This window comes from Eublepharis macularius, chromosome 11 (genome assembly GCF_028583425.1).
Source record: "Eublepharis macularius isolate TG4126 chromosome 11, MPM_Emac_v1.0, whole genome shotgun sequence".
Taxonomy (NCBI): domain Eukaryota; kingdom Metazoa; phylum Chordata; class Lepidosauria; order Squamata; family Eublepharidae; genus Eublepharis; species Eublepharis macularius.
This window is the reverse complement of record NC_072800.1, coordinates 85,151,891-85,172,025: the sequence shown is the minus strand read 5'-3', so window position 1 is coordinate 85,172,025 and position 20,135 is coordinate 85,151,891. Positions and strand designations below refer to the sequence as shown.

Below are 20,135 nucleotides of genomic sequence, written 5' to 3'. Positions count from 1 at the left end.
TTGCTGCAGGAACGTGCATTATCTGAAGTTAGGTGGGACCCGTGGCAGGGTATCCTCAGTGGATGCCTCCAGGTTATGGAGCTTTCTTCCCTACCGAGGAGACTTGTGCCACCTCTTCTGGCTTTCTAGAACAGACAATCTGGAAGGCTTTTGAATGATATTTTATGGTGTTTGTTGATTTCTTCTCTGTATGATTTATTCCTGCTCTTTGGGTTTGGTGATTTTCGTGTTGTAAATGTATTCTTATACGTAATTTTATTGATTTTCTTTAAATTGTAAACTGCCTTAGTTGCTCTTAGTGATTATAATAGGGAACATTTACAAAAGCTCTCAAAAACTCATACCCTGGAAATCTAGTTGGTCTTTAAGGTGCTACTGGACCTGAATCTTACATTTACAAAGCAACCTTTCTCAAGAAGGCAAAAATGTGCCTTCCCCAGGCAGTGGCGTAGCGTGAGTTGCCAGCACCCAGGGCAACTCCCGGCAGGAGGTGGTGCCCCTGGCACCACATGCGTGCGCACAAAGCATGCTCCTGGGACTGCGCGACAACATCACTTCCAGGAAGTGATGTCATCACACAGAGTGCAGCCACCCCCCGGGAGTACTCCTGTGATTCGAGCCGTTCACCTCCCCGTCCCTTACCTGGCAGCCCTCTGCCACAGCCGCCCACACTGCTGCCGCCAGCAGTTACTACAGGACAGCCAGCTCAGTGCTCAGCGAGCCAGCCAGCCACCCCGTCAGTGTGGCAGGCAGCCAGAGTGGCACAGGCCGCTTCCTGTGGACGCAGCGCAGGCTCTCCTTGGTGCAGTTCCCCGCCCCTAATAATTATGCCCCGCCTCCGAGTGCTCCCATGATTCAGGCCCCTTGCCTCCCTGTCCCTTACCTGGCAGCCCTATGGTGCAGCTGTGTGCACCGCTGCCACCAGCTCGGTGTGCTCCTAGGCCAGCAGCCACTGCAGGAGGGCCAGCTCTGCACCCAGCGAGCTGGCCACCCCATCAGCGAGGCAGGCAGCCAAGGTGGCGCAGGTGGCCTCCCGCAAATGCAGCGCAGGCTCTCCTCAGCATAGCGCCCCCTAAAAATTATGCACCCGGGGCGACCACCCCTCTGCCCCCTCCCATGCTATGCCACTGTCCCCAGGTCCCCATAAACCTTCCGATTCCCATTAGTCCAGAGCAGAAACCTCAAGCAGCTGTGATCTGCCCCAATCTCCCCCTACTACCAATCCCGTAACCACCCCAACCTCTCCATCCTCCCAATGATTTTAGTACACCTTGCTGAAGAAGAAGGTGGGGTAATGGTGAATGAAAGAGAGAATCCGGAATGATAGAGAAAAAGAAAGGAAGGAATGTGAAAGGTCCAAAGGAAAGAGTAGGAAAAGCGGGAGTCTAAATGGAGAAAAAAGGAGACAGAAGGACAAAAAAGAAGACGGAAACTTGAAAAGGGATATGGGGAAAGTATGGGTCAGGAAGCGGGGCAGCAAGCCGGCTCCAGGCAATAGGTGGGTGGACCCCACACTGGGGAGCAGCGCTCAAAGAAATACAGAGAAGGAATCTATGTATGATAAGAGAGAAACAAATTTTGTATATCAACAGCAAACGCACTAATAGCCAAAGGACTCCCAGTATCATATGTATAACTGCTGTTAGGCCGTTTTGCAGGAGCTTGTGGCTTGTAAAAACACCAGTGCTGTGATTATCTTCAAGATAATCGTGCTCCTTTCCCATGCCTTTTGGCTTAATTAACCAACAAGCCAAGCATCTCCGGTTTTAATAGATTGCTAAACTAGTGCTGCATTTTAATGCCGTAATAATGGATTCTTACTGTCTGTTAGCATATACTTAGTGTTATAAAATCTCCCCAGTTATTTCAGTCATGCTTCCTGCTTCAGATTAATCTTCCTTTTCTAAGAGAAATGTTTTCCATTTTTTCCCCTTTTTTTAAAAAAAAGGGGGGGGAATACTCGATAGGTTTACTGAAACAAGACACAAAGAACTAGATGGGCTCAGCTGGTCATTCAAATCCATCCTGGATGGGTAATGAGCAAAAGTTAATTACCATTAGATGGCTCTTCTAACAGCCTATTCATTCGTCCGCTGGTCTGAAGGCAGGATCGGTCGCTCCCGGCCAGCCATCCAACGCAACAACACCCGCATGATAAATGAGAGTCTTCACCAAGAATCCAGGCCGTGAAGGCAGACACCTCCCTGTTACGGCTTGAAACAAGCTCTTACCTTGTGAAGATCCATACGGCTGGATCTATGCCTTATTCTATGCCAGCATAAAGGCAGTCGTCCTCAGACTCCTCACGCTTCGGGGGCAGGGGTCTCAAGCTCCACGTGTAAACCAAAAATGAGCCTCAAAATCCGAGCAAGATTCAGGTCAGACCTTCGAAACCTCATACCTTGGAAATCCAGTCGGTCTTTAAGATGCGACTGGACCCGAATCTTGCTCTTCTAGTACAGACCAATATGGCTGACCACCTGAAACTATCGTCAAAATCTGATAATCAATACATTGCATGGAGAGAGAATTCACATTTCTACCCCCTCTCCAGTTTTTATGCCTTGTCTTCTATTACTTATGCTAATAAATAATATAATTGATTCTGAATTGGGCCCTAGAGTGTAGGTTGAAAAATCCACACAATGGGAACAGGGAGGGGCAGGAGGATTTTTCTGTGAACATGAGAGTAGAGCCCCACTTTTGCAGAAGAGCCTGGTATGTTAAAAATGGGGGAGGGGTAAAAAAAATAATAGAAGCAATGCTTGTAGCTTTAAGAGACGAATGCCCAATCAGATATCCCAAGACTACATTCTGAGATCTTGGTGGCAAGTTTGAAGATTGCTAGGCCTTTGGAAATGAAAACTGGCAAAGCGGCTTCATTACACAAGTGGCATTGCTAGGCTTCAATGCTTTCAACCATCTTTTCTTGACAATTTCACTCCCAGCCTGCCTTTTAAACTGCTAAGTGCAAATGTTTTGAAGCTGAATGGGAAACTGAACAGAAAATTCATACATGTATGTATGTATGTATGTATGTATGTATGTATGTATGTATATTATTTATTGTCTGTCTTTCTCACTGGAACTCAAGAAGGATTACCCAGAGTAAGTCAATATGATCAACAACTTGGACATACAATAAATAGATGCAGTAGGATATGCAACTGCAAATTTACAAAAATTGGAAACAAGCAGAAATCCAATACTGAGCTGGAAAAAATGCTGAAACAAGCATAAGCAGTTAAACAAGACATATTAAACAACACAGAAACTACCCTGTAGGGTCATATTTAACAACAGACATTACACAGTAGTATTGTCTACAGTTCCTGTCCTTTTGTCAATGTATCTCGCTGAACCATTTCCTTACAGTACAGCTCTCCTACCTGCATAAAAAATCTTCCTGAATAATTCCATTTTGCATAGTTTGTGGAAGGCCTGGCACATTATAACCTGTGAATCCATGATGCCATCATTACATCTGCGACTTGTGAACTAATTTTCAACAAAACTGCCACTAGCAGCTGGTTTGCCTAGGCATACTGACTGCTTGATGGCTGCAGCATCAGGCAACAATGTATGTGTGAATGTGCCAAATCACTGACTATATTCCATTGTCATTTGCCCAGTGTGGTACAGCTGTTGGAGTGCTGCACAGGGACGACCCAGGTTCAAATCCTCACTGCTATGGATGCTCACTGGGTAACTCTGTGCCACTCACATTCTCTCCACCAGGGAGTGGAGAGGATAAAATGGAGAAACGGAGTACTATGTACATTGCCCTGAGTTTCTTGGATGAAAAACAAGACGACAACAGAATGCAGAGAGTAGTCCCAAATGAATACACACACAAACACACGAAGCTGCCTTATACTGAATCAGACCACTGGTCCATTAAGGTCAGTATTGTCCATTCAGACCGGCAGCGGCTCTCCAGGTTCTCTGGTGGAGCCCTTTCACATCACCTACGACCTGGTCCTTTTCACTGGAGATGCCGGGGATTGAAACTGGGACCTTCTGCATGCCGAGAAAATACTCTTCCATTCAGCCACAGCCCCTCCCCTGGCCAGCTCCCAACTGCTAGAGAGATAGGCAAGGACCAGGGCTTTTTTTCAGCGGGAACGTGGTGGAACGGAGTTCTGGCACCTCTTGAAAATGGTCACATGGCTGGTGGCCCCACCCCCTGATCTCCAGACAGAGGGGGGTTTAGATTGCCCTCTGTGCTGCTGAGTGGCGAGGAGGGCAATCTCAACTCCGCTCTGTCTGGAGATCAGGGGGCGGGGCCACCGGCCATGTGACCATTTTCTCTGAGGGCAACCCACTGAGTTCCACCATCTCTTTTCCCAGAAAAAAAGCCCTGGCAAGGACCTAAGCACAGAAGGCAACAGGGATATAGGCGGGCATTCTGCAAGCACAGGGGAATAGCAAACAGTTGCACAGGCTGAGGGACTGCAGCATATCTGCGAGCTAAATTGTAGGCAGAGGCATGGAATTAGCTCTCCAGGGTCCTTAGATTCCTGAGTATCCCAGCTCAAACTGCGTGCCTTTCTCTTCTTTGACTGGCAGCCCTGGTGTTGCCGGAAGAAACCCGAGGCCGATCTTAGAGGTTCAAACCAAGACCTTGACACAGATCTAAAACCATAGGAAAAAATTTTCTTCTCAGCTGGCGTCGCCTCAAACACAACACTTTTCAATAGAGCCAGTTCACACATTCAGCTACCCACCATCTGTTGCGGAGTTATCATCACATCACGTACGTTCATGTGTGAATAAATCTTAGGAGACAAAAAAACCCCATAATGAATCCTGGTGAGTGTTGTGGCTTTGTTTTCGAAGCGATGGCTTGTCTTTCTTCCCACGGCAGACGGTCCCCAAAAAATGCATATACTAAAACAAAACTTCACCAATGTAGGGACGTGGACAAGATCACTTCACACGGGTTTAACCAAGTTGCTTTTCAAAGAACTCCCTGGGAAGACGACGCTTAACCTCGGGTTGACTTTGAAGTTTATAAAAAGAACCGTCAGTTACGTGAAAGCAGCGAAACCCAACAGAACGAAATCAGATGGACAGGGAGATGCAGCCTTGTGAAAAACAGAACCAAACTGACTCATCAGATTATGAACTTCCACTGCACTTTTCATGCTAGCGTACTGGACTGCTGACAGGCCCTCTGGCCTTGGTTGTTTTCCAGCCATGAAGCTCACTGAAGGAGCGCGACTGGCAACTCTCTTCAGGTTTCTAAAAAAGGAAGGGAAGAGTTGGGGGCGTGCTGAGGCAGCTGGACCAGTGACCAAGAAGTACATTTTGAAAGGATCAGAGATGTCGAGGCCAATGGACAAGACACCGAAAAGAAGAAAAGGCAGGAACTTTGTTACAAGAGAGAGAGGCTGCCACTGAAAAAAAGGCATTCTGTGTTGTGATTTTGCCTTCTTTCTCTGTAACAAACGGTACAACTTAGTACACCAGTCCTGACCCTTTTCTCAGATTGGAGGGGGAGCACAGCATGAGGCTATCAATGCGCAGGAAAAGGGTTCTGCATGTTACAAATGGTGACTGGAAGAACTTGACACGGGGATGCCATTTTCAGCAGCAGACTCGCGTTTCTTGTAGTACACAGTTCCACCCAAAGAAGGGATTGTTGGCCAATCAGATGCCTTCAGGAAGCCCGAAAGAAGGCAACAGCCCACCACTGATGCCATTCTTCAGCAACTGCCATGCAGAAAGACCACTGCCTCTGAACATGGAGCTTCCATTCAGTCATCACAGCTAAGTCTTGATGTGATCGTTCATTCATCTGTCTCGTCTTCTTTTTAAGCTGTCCAGAAAAGTGGCTGTAAGTGCAATTTTTGACTTGGCATGGATCACTGTGATCAAACGATACCTCAGCCTACAGGTACTGCCTGTGTGCAAAATCTACTGTTCTAAAAGATTAATTTGCGCTCAGCTAACGCTCAGAAATTACCCCCCAGAAAGCTAGTTAGACACATGTAGAACACGTGAGACACATGTAGAACAAATTGCTCTAGTGAGCCTGCAGTCTGTCCCAGTGTGTAGGATTGTCACTTTTATAGTGAGTAGCCCACAAAGCAATAAGACTTGCTTATACAAAGGCAAGAAGTCACATGACCAATGGATCCCTTGGAACAGGGGCGGCTTGGAACAGGGGCAGCTCGGGAGCCACATGTGGCTCTTCTAGACATACTGTGCGGCTCCCGGAGGTCTCTGAGTATTGCCGGGGTCATATATTTTATTTTAGTCTAGTTTATTTCCCTCCCTCCCTTTCTTCTCTTCTTTCCATGTCTTTCCCTCCCTTTCCTTCTTTCTTTCCATGTCTTTCCTCCCTTTTCCTTTTTTCCTTCCTTCCTTCCTTCCTTCCTTCCTTCCATGTCTTTCATATTTTCAATAAAAATGTTGGGGTTTCCAGGTCTGACTCAGAAAACATCTGGGGACTTTAGGGGTGAAGCCTAGCAAGGATGTGATGTCACTTTTGTGATGTCACTTCCAAGTCAAAGGTCAGGTGATGGCTCTTCCCAAGCTCCACTCCTTCCAATGTTGTCACTTCCAGCATACTGCATCAAAACCCCACCCCTTTCTGTGATGTCACTTTCAGGACACTCCCCCAAACCCACCTCCTCATCTGAAGTCACTTCAATGCAGCATGTCTTGTGACTCTCAAATATCTGATGTTTATTCTATGTGGCTCTTACATTAAGCAAGTTTGGCCACCTCTGCCTTGGAACATTCCCTGGAGCCAGAATTTAGCTCCAGGATGGAAGAAGGGGAGGAGTTTGATGTGATAAGAGAAAGGAAGAACTCCTTTGTTAGAACATTCAAAGACTCAGAGATTGGTGGGGTGGGGGGGAGCAGTGCAGAGAAAGGTTATCTGTTTGGGGCTTTTCACCTGGCTGGGAGAAGACTTGGAAGCTGGGTAGGCTGACTGAAGAAAATACACGGCCACATGAGGTGACCTAGACAGAACTGATACAAGATGGGAACAAATTTGGTAACTTTTATGACTTTTTCCCCTCTGTGTCTTAATTAACCATCAGAGGGAGGCATTTAAACCTAGGGAAAGAAGATTGTTTATACTACACTTTTTATTTATCCATTGCTCAGTAATTACGGGATATTTTTGCACACTATATTTTCCCCCTTTCTGAAATCATTGCCTTTAATTAAAAGTAAAAAACAATTTTAAAAAAATGATATATCATAGAGGGATCTTTCTGCCCCACATAAAAACCCTAAGCTGAGCACATGTTTACCAACGTACTTAGAGCAGAGGGTGGAAACTGCTGCCTGGATTTAAATCGCTCAAACAGACTGGGTTCCTGAAACTTGCCCCTATGTTCAGAGTAACTGGTGTAAATGGCCAAGGAACTGCTTCTGATCTCTAAATGAATGAAATTCCCAAAAGATCTTCCCTGGATGAAAAGTCTTTAGGGACCAAAGAGATGGTTCAGCGCCCAGAAGGACTAAGCAGGGAGCTCCGTACAAGCTTCTGGGGGTGGCCAGCAATGAAAGTGTCGTATTTCTGCTGGAGGTGATGGGATGAGGCTGCTAAGGGCTAGTAACTTGAGACGAGAGGAGAGCCGGATAAATTTCATATCCTTCTGGGAAAAGTCCAGAGCCAGTTTTTAAAAGTTCCTTAAGGAACCCATTGTTCCCCTTCCATCCATTGTGAGGAGAGAATAAGCAGGGCTACTTTTATAACATCATGGAACCGTGGTGGCGAAAGAAGCATACTCAGTCCTGAACGGCAGCTGGTTTTCAACAGGCCCATAATCTGAACTGAGCAAAAGTTTGAGCGGCCAGCAACACTAGATCTACCCACTTACTCACTCCTAGAAGAGCTGAGACACCAGCCAAAGGATCTTGAAACCCAGTTCTCTCCACTGTGAGTAGCAACAGAGCCTTCGGTTAAGTTTCTCGCATGATGCCCTTCAGGCGCTCACTCCTAAGTAGGCTTCTGTGTTGCCCACCAATGGCGGGCAATCTCCCAGGGTTTTGCCCCATTGACTGCCGATCGCTGGTGATCAGCAGGAGGTGGAAAGCCCCCTAGAGATCACCCCCCACCACCACCAATAGGCAAGCCAGGAAAGTGCGCACTTCGCATGTTCCCATGGGCCGTGCTGACATCATTTCCTGAAGTATGTCATTGCACTGGCCGTGGGTGTGCTCTCATGCTTTGCTGGGGCCAATTTTGGCCCAAACAGGCCAGAATTAACCCCCCACAAAGTGCTGGAGCACAAAGTGCTGGAGCGCACTGGGAGAGCGTGCGTGTTTTGTGCATGCACAAAAACATGCACAGAAGGCACGAGGCGAGTACCATGTTCCCCCCTCCCACCAAAAAGGTATAGGGACCTGGCAATCCTACTCCTCCTAACCCATGAACCCAACTACATGGAACTGAACTACTGAGACACAGAAGGGAGGAGCACTGCAGTTCACGGTGGAGGCCTTTGACAGCAATTCCCCATCTGCCACGGAAACTTCTGTGTGCCCTTGAGCCAGTCACACACTTCTCAGCCTAACCTACCTCACAGGTTTGTTACTGTGAGGATAAAATGGAAGAGTCAATGGAAGCCCCTTTGTGTCCTCCCTGGGGAGAAAGGCAGGGTATGAATGGAGTTAATAAATATATACAATTTGGAGAAAGCTGCTGAAGTGCATTATTAGGAGGCCTTGTAATAGGGAAAGCAAGCGAAGGGAGGCCCCGGAAGCTATCATGGGGCCAGCTAGAAGGGTTCCGAAGGCCAAACTGAACTCCCAAAGGCTTATAATGTACACCCAAGCTTGCCAATTTCATCTCTTCCTCTTAACTTCCAGTGAAGTGGGTGGAAATTGGCCTTTGCTCAGCCCCTGAATTGGATCATTATCTTTTAGATCAGTGACTTCCTGAACAGTGCTCGCGTAACACTTCCAAGATGTGGTGTGGGGCAGGGGAGCAAATGTGACTAATGCGAACATCCCAGAACTTCCACCATTCAGACAGCTCGTCTCATCTCCTGCCTTCCCCCTTCTCCAGTTTGTGTTCATGGAGTGCGGAAGCCTAAGGCAGTTCCTTCTCTCTGCCTCCGATCAATACATTTTCCTTCTGGACCACCAAACCCAAAGAGCTAAGGAAAAGTTACCGCCAACTTACGAGCTGAACTTCTGGTACTAAACTGAAAGCCACCATTGGCCAAACTCTGCTGTGAACTGGGAGACCCGCTTTCTGCTGTGGCTCCCCATGCCTGACAATGGTTGTGTCACTCAAAGAAGGAGTGTTCCAATCAACACCAGAGGGGCCAATCAGGCTGCCCTGAGATCAGAACCCTGGGTCAAATCACTGAGTGAGGAAGAAGAACGGGTGAGCACGGGAACGGCTGGCTGCTGGCCTGCCCACTTAGAAACCATGGGCTAAATCAGCTGGCAACGCAATCTGTGACTGTGCGCTTTCCTTCTTGTGCCGACTGCACAGAAAGGCAGGTGAAGGAGAATGTTTCAAAATGCATCACTGAGGCCTTGCGAGAGGGTGGCGCTGTGAATCCGACCCTCTGCACTGGAACTGGTTGATGACTGTTTTCCATTCCCATCACCAACAAGTTACTTTCTGCCAGCAAATTACAATTTTCTGGGCATAATTACTTTTGCTGTCGCTGCTGCTTGCTGCTTCAGTACATGTTCTCGGGAGAAGGCAGACAGTCCCCAAGGACTTAATAAACAGCTCTAAACCCTTGATATCCTTGTACTTTCAGCTAATCCCACCTAAGAGAGCTTCCACTGGTGGCAAAGTGTCACTGATTTACAAATGCAATAAAGGAACTTTGACATCCCAATAGCAAGGAAGGCAAATAGTTGGGGAGAACTAGGGCACGGAAGCCCTAATGCTTTCAGCCAGTGGATTTCAGATGGTGTACTAGGGAACTCCACAGAAGTTTAGCATGGGTCTGCAGTGAAAAGATCTGTAGCAGTACACCCACTTCGCAAAAACAGCTTGCCCTCCACTATCAATCTTTCCCTACAATGCACAGTTACCAATGAGTGGGTTGAGGGCTGAGATCTTTCTTACTGCACTCTCAATTAATGTAGGATGACGGCAGGGTACACTCAGTCCCACCTGTACATGCAGTCTGCTGCCAGGACTTTTCTACTCAGACCAATTAACTTGTGGAATTCACAAACAGGACATAATAAGTGGTGGCCGCTAGTTTAATCTAAAAGGAGATTTAAGAGCATGCTGGACCTGATCACTAGTGCTTCTTGTCCAGCCTCCTCTTTCATATGGAAGCCACAAATCATGGCATAGAGGTGGAGACCCACCCTCTCTACTGCCTCCCAGCTCTGGTGTTTAGAGGTTTGATGCCTCTGTATATGGAAAATAGTAAAGAGTTCAGTAGTATCTTAAAGACTATCAAACTTTATTGTAGCATAAGCTTTTGAAAACCTCAGCTCTCTTCGTCAGATGCATGGAGAATATGACGAAGAGAGCTGTGGTTCTCAAAAGCTTATGCTACAATAAAGTTGGGCTGTTTTCACACTGCTCACCAGCCACGGAACATCGTGCCAAGCTCCCTGAACGACAGCGTCTTCCTGGTGCAATTTCACACGAGAACGGAAATCGCACCAGGAAGACGCTGTCGTTCCGGGAGCTTGGCGCAATGTTCCGTGGCCAGTGAGCAGTGTGAAAACAGCCTTGGTTAGTCTTTAAGGTGCTAGTGGACTCTTTACTCTTTTGCAACTACAGACTAACATGGCTAACGCCTCTGAATCTGTATGTGGAAATTTGCTTCAGTCACTATGATTAGCTGCCATTGATCTCTCCTCTATGAATCTATCTTTTAAAGCTATCCATGCTCATGGCAGTCAGTCCCTTCTCTGGCAGTAAATCCCACAGTTTAATTACTCATTGTGTAAGGAAGCATTTCCTTTCGTCTGGCCTGAACCTATTTTTCAACAAGTGCGCTGGGTGCCCCCCTCCCCTCCAAGTTCTAATATTAAGAGAATTCATGAAGGAGGAGTCACAATGACTATATGGCCACAATGACTATATGAAACCTTCATGTTCAGAGGCAGTAAAACTCCACAGACCAGTTCTGGACTGGGCTGGGGGGGGGGCGGGGTGCAATCAGAAAGGAAAGCTTTGTCCTTTGTGCTTGTGGGCCTTTTGGATGACCACTGGGTGAAACAGGACGATAGGCTACATGGACCGTCGGTCTGGCTATTCTCACATTTTTACACTCCAGGTAAACTGAGTGTGTACTAAGAATAAGAATGCTTTGCAATATTTCCTTAGCAAAGAAATCAACATAGAATCAGGGCTGGACCATCCACTAGGCAAAGCTAAGCAATCACTTAGGGTGCCAAAGCTGGGGGGGGGGTTGTGTGTGCCAAAAGACTCAGAGGGCCACAACAACAACCAAACTGTCCTTCTATACCACTCTTCTAGACTGATTAGTGCCCCACTCAGAATGCTGAACAAAGGCAATGCTATTATTCTCCCCACAATCCAGCTGGGGGCTGAGAGGAGTGGCTTACCCAAGGCTGCCTACTGAGATCGTGGAAATAGTGGGATTCGAACCAGCAGAGTGCCAAGTTGCATCCCAACCACTTAACCACTATGCTATAGCAGCACAAACAGTTACAGTTACAGGAGTCTATAGGGTGCAGGGCATGTCTAACATGCCTACTCAGAAGTAAGTCCCACTATGTTCAATGGGATTTACTCCCAGGTAACATGCGAAGCAGTTAAACATGCTTAGGATTGCAGCTCATGGAGCTGGTTGATGTTTCATCACATTTGTCTATGTATGTTGAATTGCGGGATGGAGAGGACAAAGTCATTGTTTGCCACGAGTGCCAAAAACCTCTGGGCCAGCACCACATGGGAAGGGTTTCCCGTAGGCAGAACTTTCCCAACTACTATCTTATCTACATAATAGGCTGTCATTGGTCTAAACAGCTATTACCTCTTCCCAGGGACCATGAGAATTCCACAGCAAAGACTCACCACTCAAATGTATTCTATGAAGACAGGAATTTTGCAAATGACCTGCTTGCAACACCTTGTTACAAGGATTCACAGCAGATACAAAAGGCACCTTCTCCCTAAAATAAAAATCTGTCCCTTTGCAAATAGTTTCATTATCAGCCCTTCCATTTTTAAAGCAAAGAGGAAATTAAACAAAACAAGCAAAACTAAGCCAAAGCCACCTCTCACCTGAGCCACGCCAGTTGCTGGAGTAGCAACTAATCTGGGTCCTGGTGCTAATTTCACGACGTCGGCCAAGGACACGTTTGTCTCTGCCACGAGTCCTGCAACGAGGATCAATGAGCAGAAACAAGTTGAGAGATCTGCCCGAACTCCTTGGAAAATTAATACATTGCATTGATCTTCCTTGGCCGGGTCAGTGTTCAGAAGTGAAGGATAAAGGGCAAAGATCTTACATTCCAACGCACTTGGGCCTGGCGAACAGAGATGCCGAGATTGAGTTTATGCCAATCACTCAATTTGTCCTGTGGAGGGCAAAGCTAGCCACAGAGTTGCAAGTTCAACAGTATCAGTAATCATTGAGGAATACCAATAAAACAGCAAACAGATGAGAAAATATGGAGAAGTAATGAATTCAAGGACAAAGCGTGGCCAAACAGCCCGCAAACAAGCCTGTGAGATAGAAAATGAAGAGCTGGAGGGGGCAGGGGAGTAAGTTATGGAAGGAGAGAGAAAATTATCCCAGAAATCCACAAACGTTTTTACTGGGCTGCCCACCCACATATCACCACAACAGTCATTTGTGACTGAAAAGAGAAAAAGAACCACCCTGCCTGGAAGCAATTGCTACTCCCTAGAGGCATCCCTGCCAGCGTTTGTTTATATGTCTAATGAATCTGCAAATACTTTGAACCACAGTGTCCTAGATTAAATAGACAGCACGGTTTGGAAATGTGTATGCACTCGACCATGAGTCCCCACGTTTTCCAGCTGTAACACTGATGCTCTCTAAGCCCAAGCCATACGGGGGAAGGCTTGACAGTTTCCTTCAGTATGGACCCTCCTGCAAATCTTGTTTTTGCCTTGAGAGGTAGACAGTCTGTACAGGAGGAAAACTTTTATTGAAAATTGCTTTTAAGGAATTCTTAAGCAGAGTTACTCCAATCGAAGCCCATTGACTTAGCCCATGGGCTTAGACTGGAGTATCTCTTCTTAGGATTTCACTGTTTGTTTCCCAAATAGAGATGGGCACGAACCAGAAAAAAAACCAAACCATGTGGTTCGTGGTTTGTTACGTTTCACGAACCATGAACCACGAAATTTCATGAACTTGCCTGGGTTCGTGAACCAGTTTGTTTGGTTTGTGAAAACGCCACTTCTGGGTCAGCAGAAGGCCACTTCCAGGTCAGCAGAAGGTCTGCAGAAAGCCCATCCCCCGTTGCCTAGGAAACTGATTGATTGGCGCCAGGCTGTCTGCAGTGACAAACTGAAAAATGAACCAAACAAACCGGCCTAAAGTCCATGGTGGTTCATCAGAAATGGGCTCTGACGAACTGCTGGGTCACAAACCATGAACCGGTCTGGTTCATGTCAAACTTTGGTTCATATTTCGGTTCATGCCCATCTCTACTCCCAAATGTCCAGGGAAGGAAAGCATTAAAGATCCTATTCTCCTCCCCCTTGCCCCCTCATTCTCTCCTTCAAAAAAGCAATCCAAGAGACTACATTTGGCAAAGAAAATAAAATGGTTGTTGTGGATTTTCCGGGCTGTATCGCCGTGGTCTTGGCATTGTAGTTCCTGACGTTTCGCCAGCAGCTGTGACTGGCATCTTCAGAGGTGTAGCACCAAAAGATATAGATCTCTCAGTGTCAAACTGTGGAGAAGATGTTGGCAGGTAATTTATATCTACTCAGGAAGGTGGGTTTGGGTTGCGTCATCCTGTAAGAGTTTCCCAGGGTGTGGAATGCTAATGCTTCACTGTATCCTGAGGAGGTTCTTTTGCATATGGATTGGTGCTTGATATGCTAATCTTATGTACAGGGCTATTGTAAGATATAGAGTATTTTGTTAGCTTGGTGTTTTCAGGACTGGAAACCATGCTCTATTCATTCTTAAAGTCTCTTCTTTCCTGTTGAAATTGTGCTTATGTATATCTCAAACAGGACACAGTATCTTATTCCAGGACACTAAAATACTGGACAACACTTCCAACTACTTTGTCAGATTGCACAGGGAAGCCATTGAAATTCATAAACATAAGCACAACTTCAACAGGAAAGAAGAGACTTTAAGAATGAATGAATAGAGCATGGTTTCCAGTCCTGAAAAACACCAGGCTAACAAAATACTCTACATCTTACAATAGCACTGCAGATAAGATTAGCGTATCAGGCACCAATCCGTATGGGAAACTCTTACAGGATGACGAAACCCAAACCCACCTTCCTGAGTAGATATAAATTACCTGCTAACATCTTCTCCACAGTTTGACACTGAGAGATCTCTGTCTTTCGGTGCTACACCTCTGAAGATGCCAGTCACAGCTGCTGGCGAAACGTCAGGAACTACAATGCCAAGACCACGGCGATACAGCCCAGAAAATCCACAACAACCATCATTCTCCGGCCGTGAAAGTCTTCGACAATATAAAGAAAATAAAAGATTTTTAAAAAATGATCACAGGCCTAAATGTGAAGCGTTGTTCTGTCCTGTTTCCTAAGGAAACAAATTGAAAAAAGCAGTCTGGCAAGAGCAGGAGAGAGCATGAATGAGCCAACAGGCATTCAGCACCAGAGGTACAAAGTTTCTGTGGCGTAGGTATTCTTAGTGCTTATATCGTACATCTCTGCTAGCAATTTTTTAGTGGACAGGTGATTCATAAGCATTATCAATCAATCAATAGGACAATCAATAGAACAAAAGAAGAGCAGATAAATTAGGAAAAGCTTAATATAGAGGAGAGAACACTAGAAAGATTCAGGAAACATTCCCTCCCCTCCTCTGGGTTCTGTATAATTCCATGGTATAAAATGCATTTTCAAGCTTGATCACTTTTTAAAAAATGAGGGCTAGAACCCTGCTTCTATAATGGGGAAGCTAAGGCCCTCTGATTTTACATACAGGTAGGGTATGAACAACAGAGGTTGTCACAGTGCATTCCATGCATTCTGAGGCTCTGCGAAGTCCTGCTTGAGACCACAAGCCTCCACTGCTTCTTCAATGCCCAAGTTATAGAGTTCAAAGTCAGTTCACACATGACAATGGAGAACCGCTGCCGGTACTCAGGTTCTTTGGCCAATTTTCACAAGTTCCTCAGCAGGCAAGGTTTTTTTTGAAGGTAAGCAGTTTCAAAACCAAAAGCCTCTGACGCCACACATTCCCTCTGTCTTGCATGGAATGCTCTCCGGGGGGCAATTTTTATGTCTTCCCAAACACAGTCAAATATGTATTCTACCCCATGTGTTGCTCAGAGGGCTCTTTGGTTGACTTACCATGAATTGCTCTGTAAGCAGAACCTAAACAGGCCGAATTAGCAGTGTCAATAGTGTAAACCGGAGCACTGAACACATCAGACAGGACCTAAGAAGAACAAAAGCATCTGTTACATCAAGACTGTGGGAAACGGGCAATTTCATGTCTGCTGCCAAAGCACACAGACGCGTTGCTGTAAAAGGAGATCAGCCTTGGAAAAGTGGCCGCTGCAAGCCCATCTGTATAATCCCACACGGCATAGCAGGTTTCAGGGGCTTGGAAAAGAAAGCAGGTGGAACTTCTCCTGCTCCTCCTGCAAATTATTTGGTTTAAGTTTTGCATGAAAGACAGATTAAGCAAATCAAAGAGTTAATTAACAGGAACAGACACTATTGGTCATACTATTTTAAGACACGTCTATCACATTTTGAGAAGACGTTCTTCGGGTTTGCACTTTTGCTCAAAATGAAAGCTTCCTTAGAAACTCACATTAATGACACAAGACCAAACTCCTACATAGAAACGCATGTTCTGAAACTGAACTCATCTTTTTTTCCCACCCAGGGTTCTTTATGAGATGTTGCAATGCCTAGCAATGGTAGGACCAAAAGTTAAAATAAAAAGCAAAAAATATGACTGACCAGAAAATTTCTGGCATTTCTCTTCCTGTCGCCTCACGGTAACAAAACTCAACATTTATACAGGACTTTCCTTTATATGGTGGGTGGGAAGCGCCCTCAAGTGATAGCTGACATAGCAACCCCTGCTGGGGCTGTCAAGGCAAGAGAGTAACCAAGGTGATTTGCCATTGCCTGTTTCTGCAAGCCTAGTCTTCTTCGGAGGTCTCCCATCCAATTACTAACCAAGGCTGACCCTGCTTAGCTTCAGAGACCTGACGAGGTCAGGCTTGCCTGGGCTACCCAGGTCAGGGCTTCCTTATGTGCTTCACATACATTATCTCAAAAATCAATGCATAGGATTCAATACTTGTAGGCAAATATTATTACCCTTACTACAGATGAGAGGAAGAAAGACTCTTCAAAGTTCGAGGCAAGATTTTCGCCCGAGCCCTTGTCTTTCACGGGGCACTCTCTTACACTCTCATCACACTATGCCGATGTTCAACAGAGCTCTAACCAGGCAGTCCGGCAAAACAAAGAAAAAAGGAATGGAGAAGGACCACGCAATGCTTTAGGATGCTGGCGGAGGGAATCAAAACTTCACACGCTTGCATCACCTTGTATAGAAAGACAGTGTTATGAGGGCACACATCTGTCCCAGGGCTGTGTGGGATGCTTCCACTGTACATGGAATTTCTGTAGGTGGGGTGAGGTCTCAGCGGGGCCCCATGTGGTGCTGGCCTCGAGATCACCCCAATGTCTGCCAGGCTTCTCATAGAATTGTCACGTTTCTCCCTGGTTCCACTGGGGCAGACTCTTCAGATGACAAGGTGTCCCTCTCAGGCCCTGAGATCTCTGAGACGCAGGTCCCTCCGGGCGCTCCACAGGCAGACTCTGCGATCCTTCCCAAGGAACTGTGTCCGGACTCTGTCCCCAGAGACCCAACAGGCCATGAACCAGCTGAGGAGTCCTGCACCCCTTTGGCATCGCCCGATGACCTGGAGCTGCTGCAAGAGCCCTGCCAAGGTCCTTCGCCCACAGAGTTTTCCCCGGAATGTTGGGACTGGGGACGAAAGAGGAACAGGGTAGAGGCTGGGACCCAATGAAGGAACATAGGACGGGAAGCCCACGGATGGCCTCACTTCACGGAAGGAGATGAAGCGTAGTAGTTCTTGACAGGGGACGGCACTGTTAACCAGGTTAACAGAAAGGGTGGCGATCCCAGCATCTTATAGACGCCTGCAAATGGAGGCTTTGCTGGTTCAAGAGTTCCTATCAGGCAGTCATTGCTTTAGCACCTGCTTGCTTGCCTGCATACCCTGCCCTCAGGCCTGTCCTGCCTGACCTCCCGTCTGCCCTGACTTCTGCGTGTCTGCGTTGACGCTTGCCTTCCAGCTGCAAAACAGGACAGGAACTCTCTGTTGTGAGCTGGAATATGCAGAACACAGATTGAGGGAGGGATCGCTTTTCAGAGCTTTGGCTCTGAATTTTATCACTGGAGCCACTGGATGGGACTGTGGCCCTGCCTTGAGAGGTGTCAGGGCTGGCCAGCTCCGTTACAGCCAGGCGTTTTGCCTTCCATGTCCATCTTCTGCCGGGAGATGCCTCCCTGCAATTAGCCATCTTTCTCCTCTGGCTCCTGCAATTAGACGGAGGCAGGTTCCAACTTCCTTCTTCTCTCTGTCTCTCTCCCCACCATACACACCCTTTGCCCTCCACTAGACACCTGTTCTGCGACACAGGTACACGGACTGTCCTCCAACTTCCACTGGTGGCCTCAGAGAAGCTTTCTGACTGCCAGCCCAGAGAATGCAGGGCTGCATCATAAACTTGACAATAAATACACCGTGCATCAATTGCACTGACTGGTTAGGAGGAGGTAACAAAAAATCTAGTGCTCTGTCTCCTGGCTCACAAGAGGCACACTGGGAAAGTTTCAAGGAAGGCTTTGAGAGTGTCCTTGATTTCACAGGGTGGCCTCTTCATATTATGAAAAACCATTGCGGCTGCTTTCCAAACGTCCTGGACTTATTCCCTTTTTCTGTGAGAAAAGCATGCAAACTGTAGATATTTCATGTGCTATGAGGACATGCCTTTGTTCTGTGCATTTATACACTATGTACATGCACAAGAAGACTGTGACCATTCATGGCTTCCAGCACATGTGCTATGCTATGAAACAGTCGCCTTTTAACTATTACTGGCTACTTGAACTTGATGGTTTGGGTTGTTTGTATGGAACTTTTGTGGCTTTCCATCAGTGTTGGATGCAAGTCTCCCCTTCTTGGTGTTGGGTCCCACTCGTCAGAGGCCCTAAATTCACTGCCCAAGGCGTAGAGGGATTCTGCACACGCAGGTCAGCCAGGACTCTGTTGAACCTGGCAGGGAGTGACTTGCAGCAAGGAATGAAGTCAGGAAAAGCATTAAGCATCTCCCTCCCCACTTCTCTAGTTTTAAAACTGATATTCTAAAAATAAAAACAAGCTCTGGGACGTTAATACAGGTGTTTTATGTAATGGTCAGTTAGCTCATTACAGGTGAACTATTGAAGTGAATGATCCAAAGTCTCACTGGGAGCTTTCCCTGGTCCTGAAGAGTCTGTTTCTCCCCTGGCTACCAGCCACCTATACCTTCTACCTTCTTTACATTGTTGAATCAGTCTTGCTCCAACCTCCACTCATATCTCTATAGGTTCAACCTGGCCAAAAACCACATATGAGGGATAACATAAGACCTCACGTACCTGTAAGATTTCTTTATTGTAGGATGCCCCACCAGTAGCTAGAATTCTGGTTGTTGGCACTGTAAAGCAAAAAAAAAAGAAATCGCTATGAGTATAGTGTTTTCTACTAATAGAAGGATTAGAATGTTCTGTTACTAATGTTAGACAAAAACTAGCAGTTTTCCACTAAGAGCACAAACTCAAAGCTGAGGGCAACTTCAGGAATCTGATGAAATGGGTTTTAGTCCAAGAAAGCATATGCTACAATAAACCTGTTAAGTTTTTAACAAGCCCAAAGACTCCTTTTTATTTCTGTTGAAAAAGATGGGCGTAGCTCTTCCCCCCACCCCCGAATATGTTCCAAAATTGATTCACACAAAGATTGTTGCTTTGTCTCAAAGCTGATGCGCAGAAAGATGACAGTTGATAATAGTGTAAGGGGAAGCAATTGTATGATCAGGGCTTTTTTTCAGCGGGAACGTGGCCGAATGGAGTTCCGGCACCTCTTGAAAATGGTCACATGGCCGGTGGGCCCGCCCCCTGATCTCCAGACAGAGGGGAGTTGAGATTGCTCTCCGCGCCAGTGGTGCGGAGGGCAATCTCAACTCCCCTCTGTCTGGAGATCAGGGGGTGGGGCCACCGGCCATGTGACCATTTTTGCCGAGGGCGATTTAAACTTGTTCCAGCTGACCCAAAGTGACATCATTGTGCGGTCCTGAGTTCCACCACCTCTTTTCCCAGAAAAAAGTATGATAATTTGACTAGGTGACCTTTTCCAGCTTCTGCATAGGACAATGACTAAGTTTCCTCTCGTAATATCATGTGCTGGAAGTTTCTAACCATTAGTGGAACAGAGTCTGATCAAAGGGAACTTCCACGTCCAGGTGCAGTAAAGCAATGAATACCAGCGTTGGGAGGGAAAATTAGGATAAGAACTTGGCCTCTATGTTCTGCTTTCTCTTTAGGGCAACTAGTTAACTTCCGTATGAAACAGGATGCTTGACCAGATGAACCACAAGTCTATTCAGCAGGGTGCCTCTGATTTTCTTAAGATCCAGTGCATTATCCACAAAACAGAGACCAGTGAAATCTTAGCAAACCAAAGCTGCTATTGAACGTCAGTCCAAAAAAACCTTCAGACTTTTGGTTACAGAGGAAAAACGATCGCACAGTGAAACAACAGAGCTCTCCTCAAATTTTGTATCCCCCTTATTTAAAAAGACACAGTAGGACTGGTAACCAACGGCACGAGGCCCGCAAGCAATTTCTAAGCCCAGCATGCTTTACTTGGGTGCAGACTTTTTCCAATTCAGCCAAAGGCTCTGCAAAGAGGAGACTTCA

At 46.5% G+C, this 20,135-nt stretch overlaps 1 protein-coding gene across 1 annotated transcript in view; it reads right to left on the bottom strand.

Annotated features, from left to right (window-relative positions):
* XYLB (xylulokinase) overlaps positions 1–20,135 on the bottom strand; it is a 135,259-nt gene that overhangs the window by 10,635 nt on the left and 104,489 nt on the right. The window contains exons 16-18 of the mRNA XM_054991993.1: positions 18,816–18,874; positions 15,473–15,560; positions 12,209–12,303 (exon numbers count right to left, since the gene is read on the bottom strand). Of these exons, the coding sequence (XP_054847968.1) occupies positions 12,209–12,303; positions 15,473–15,560; positions 18,816–18,874 (242 nt within the window). The remainder of the gene's footprint in view (positions 1–12,208; positions 12,304–15,472; positions 15,561–18,815; positions 18,875–20,135) is intronic.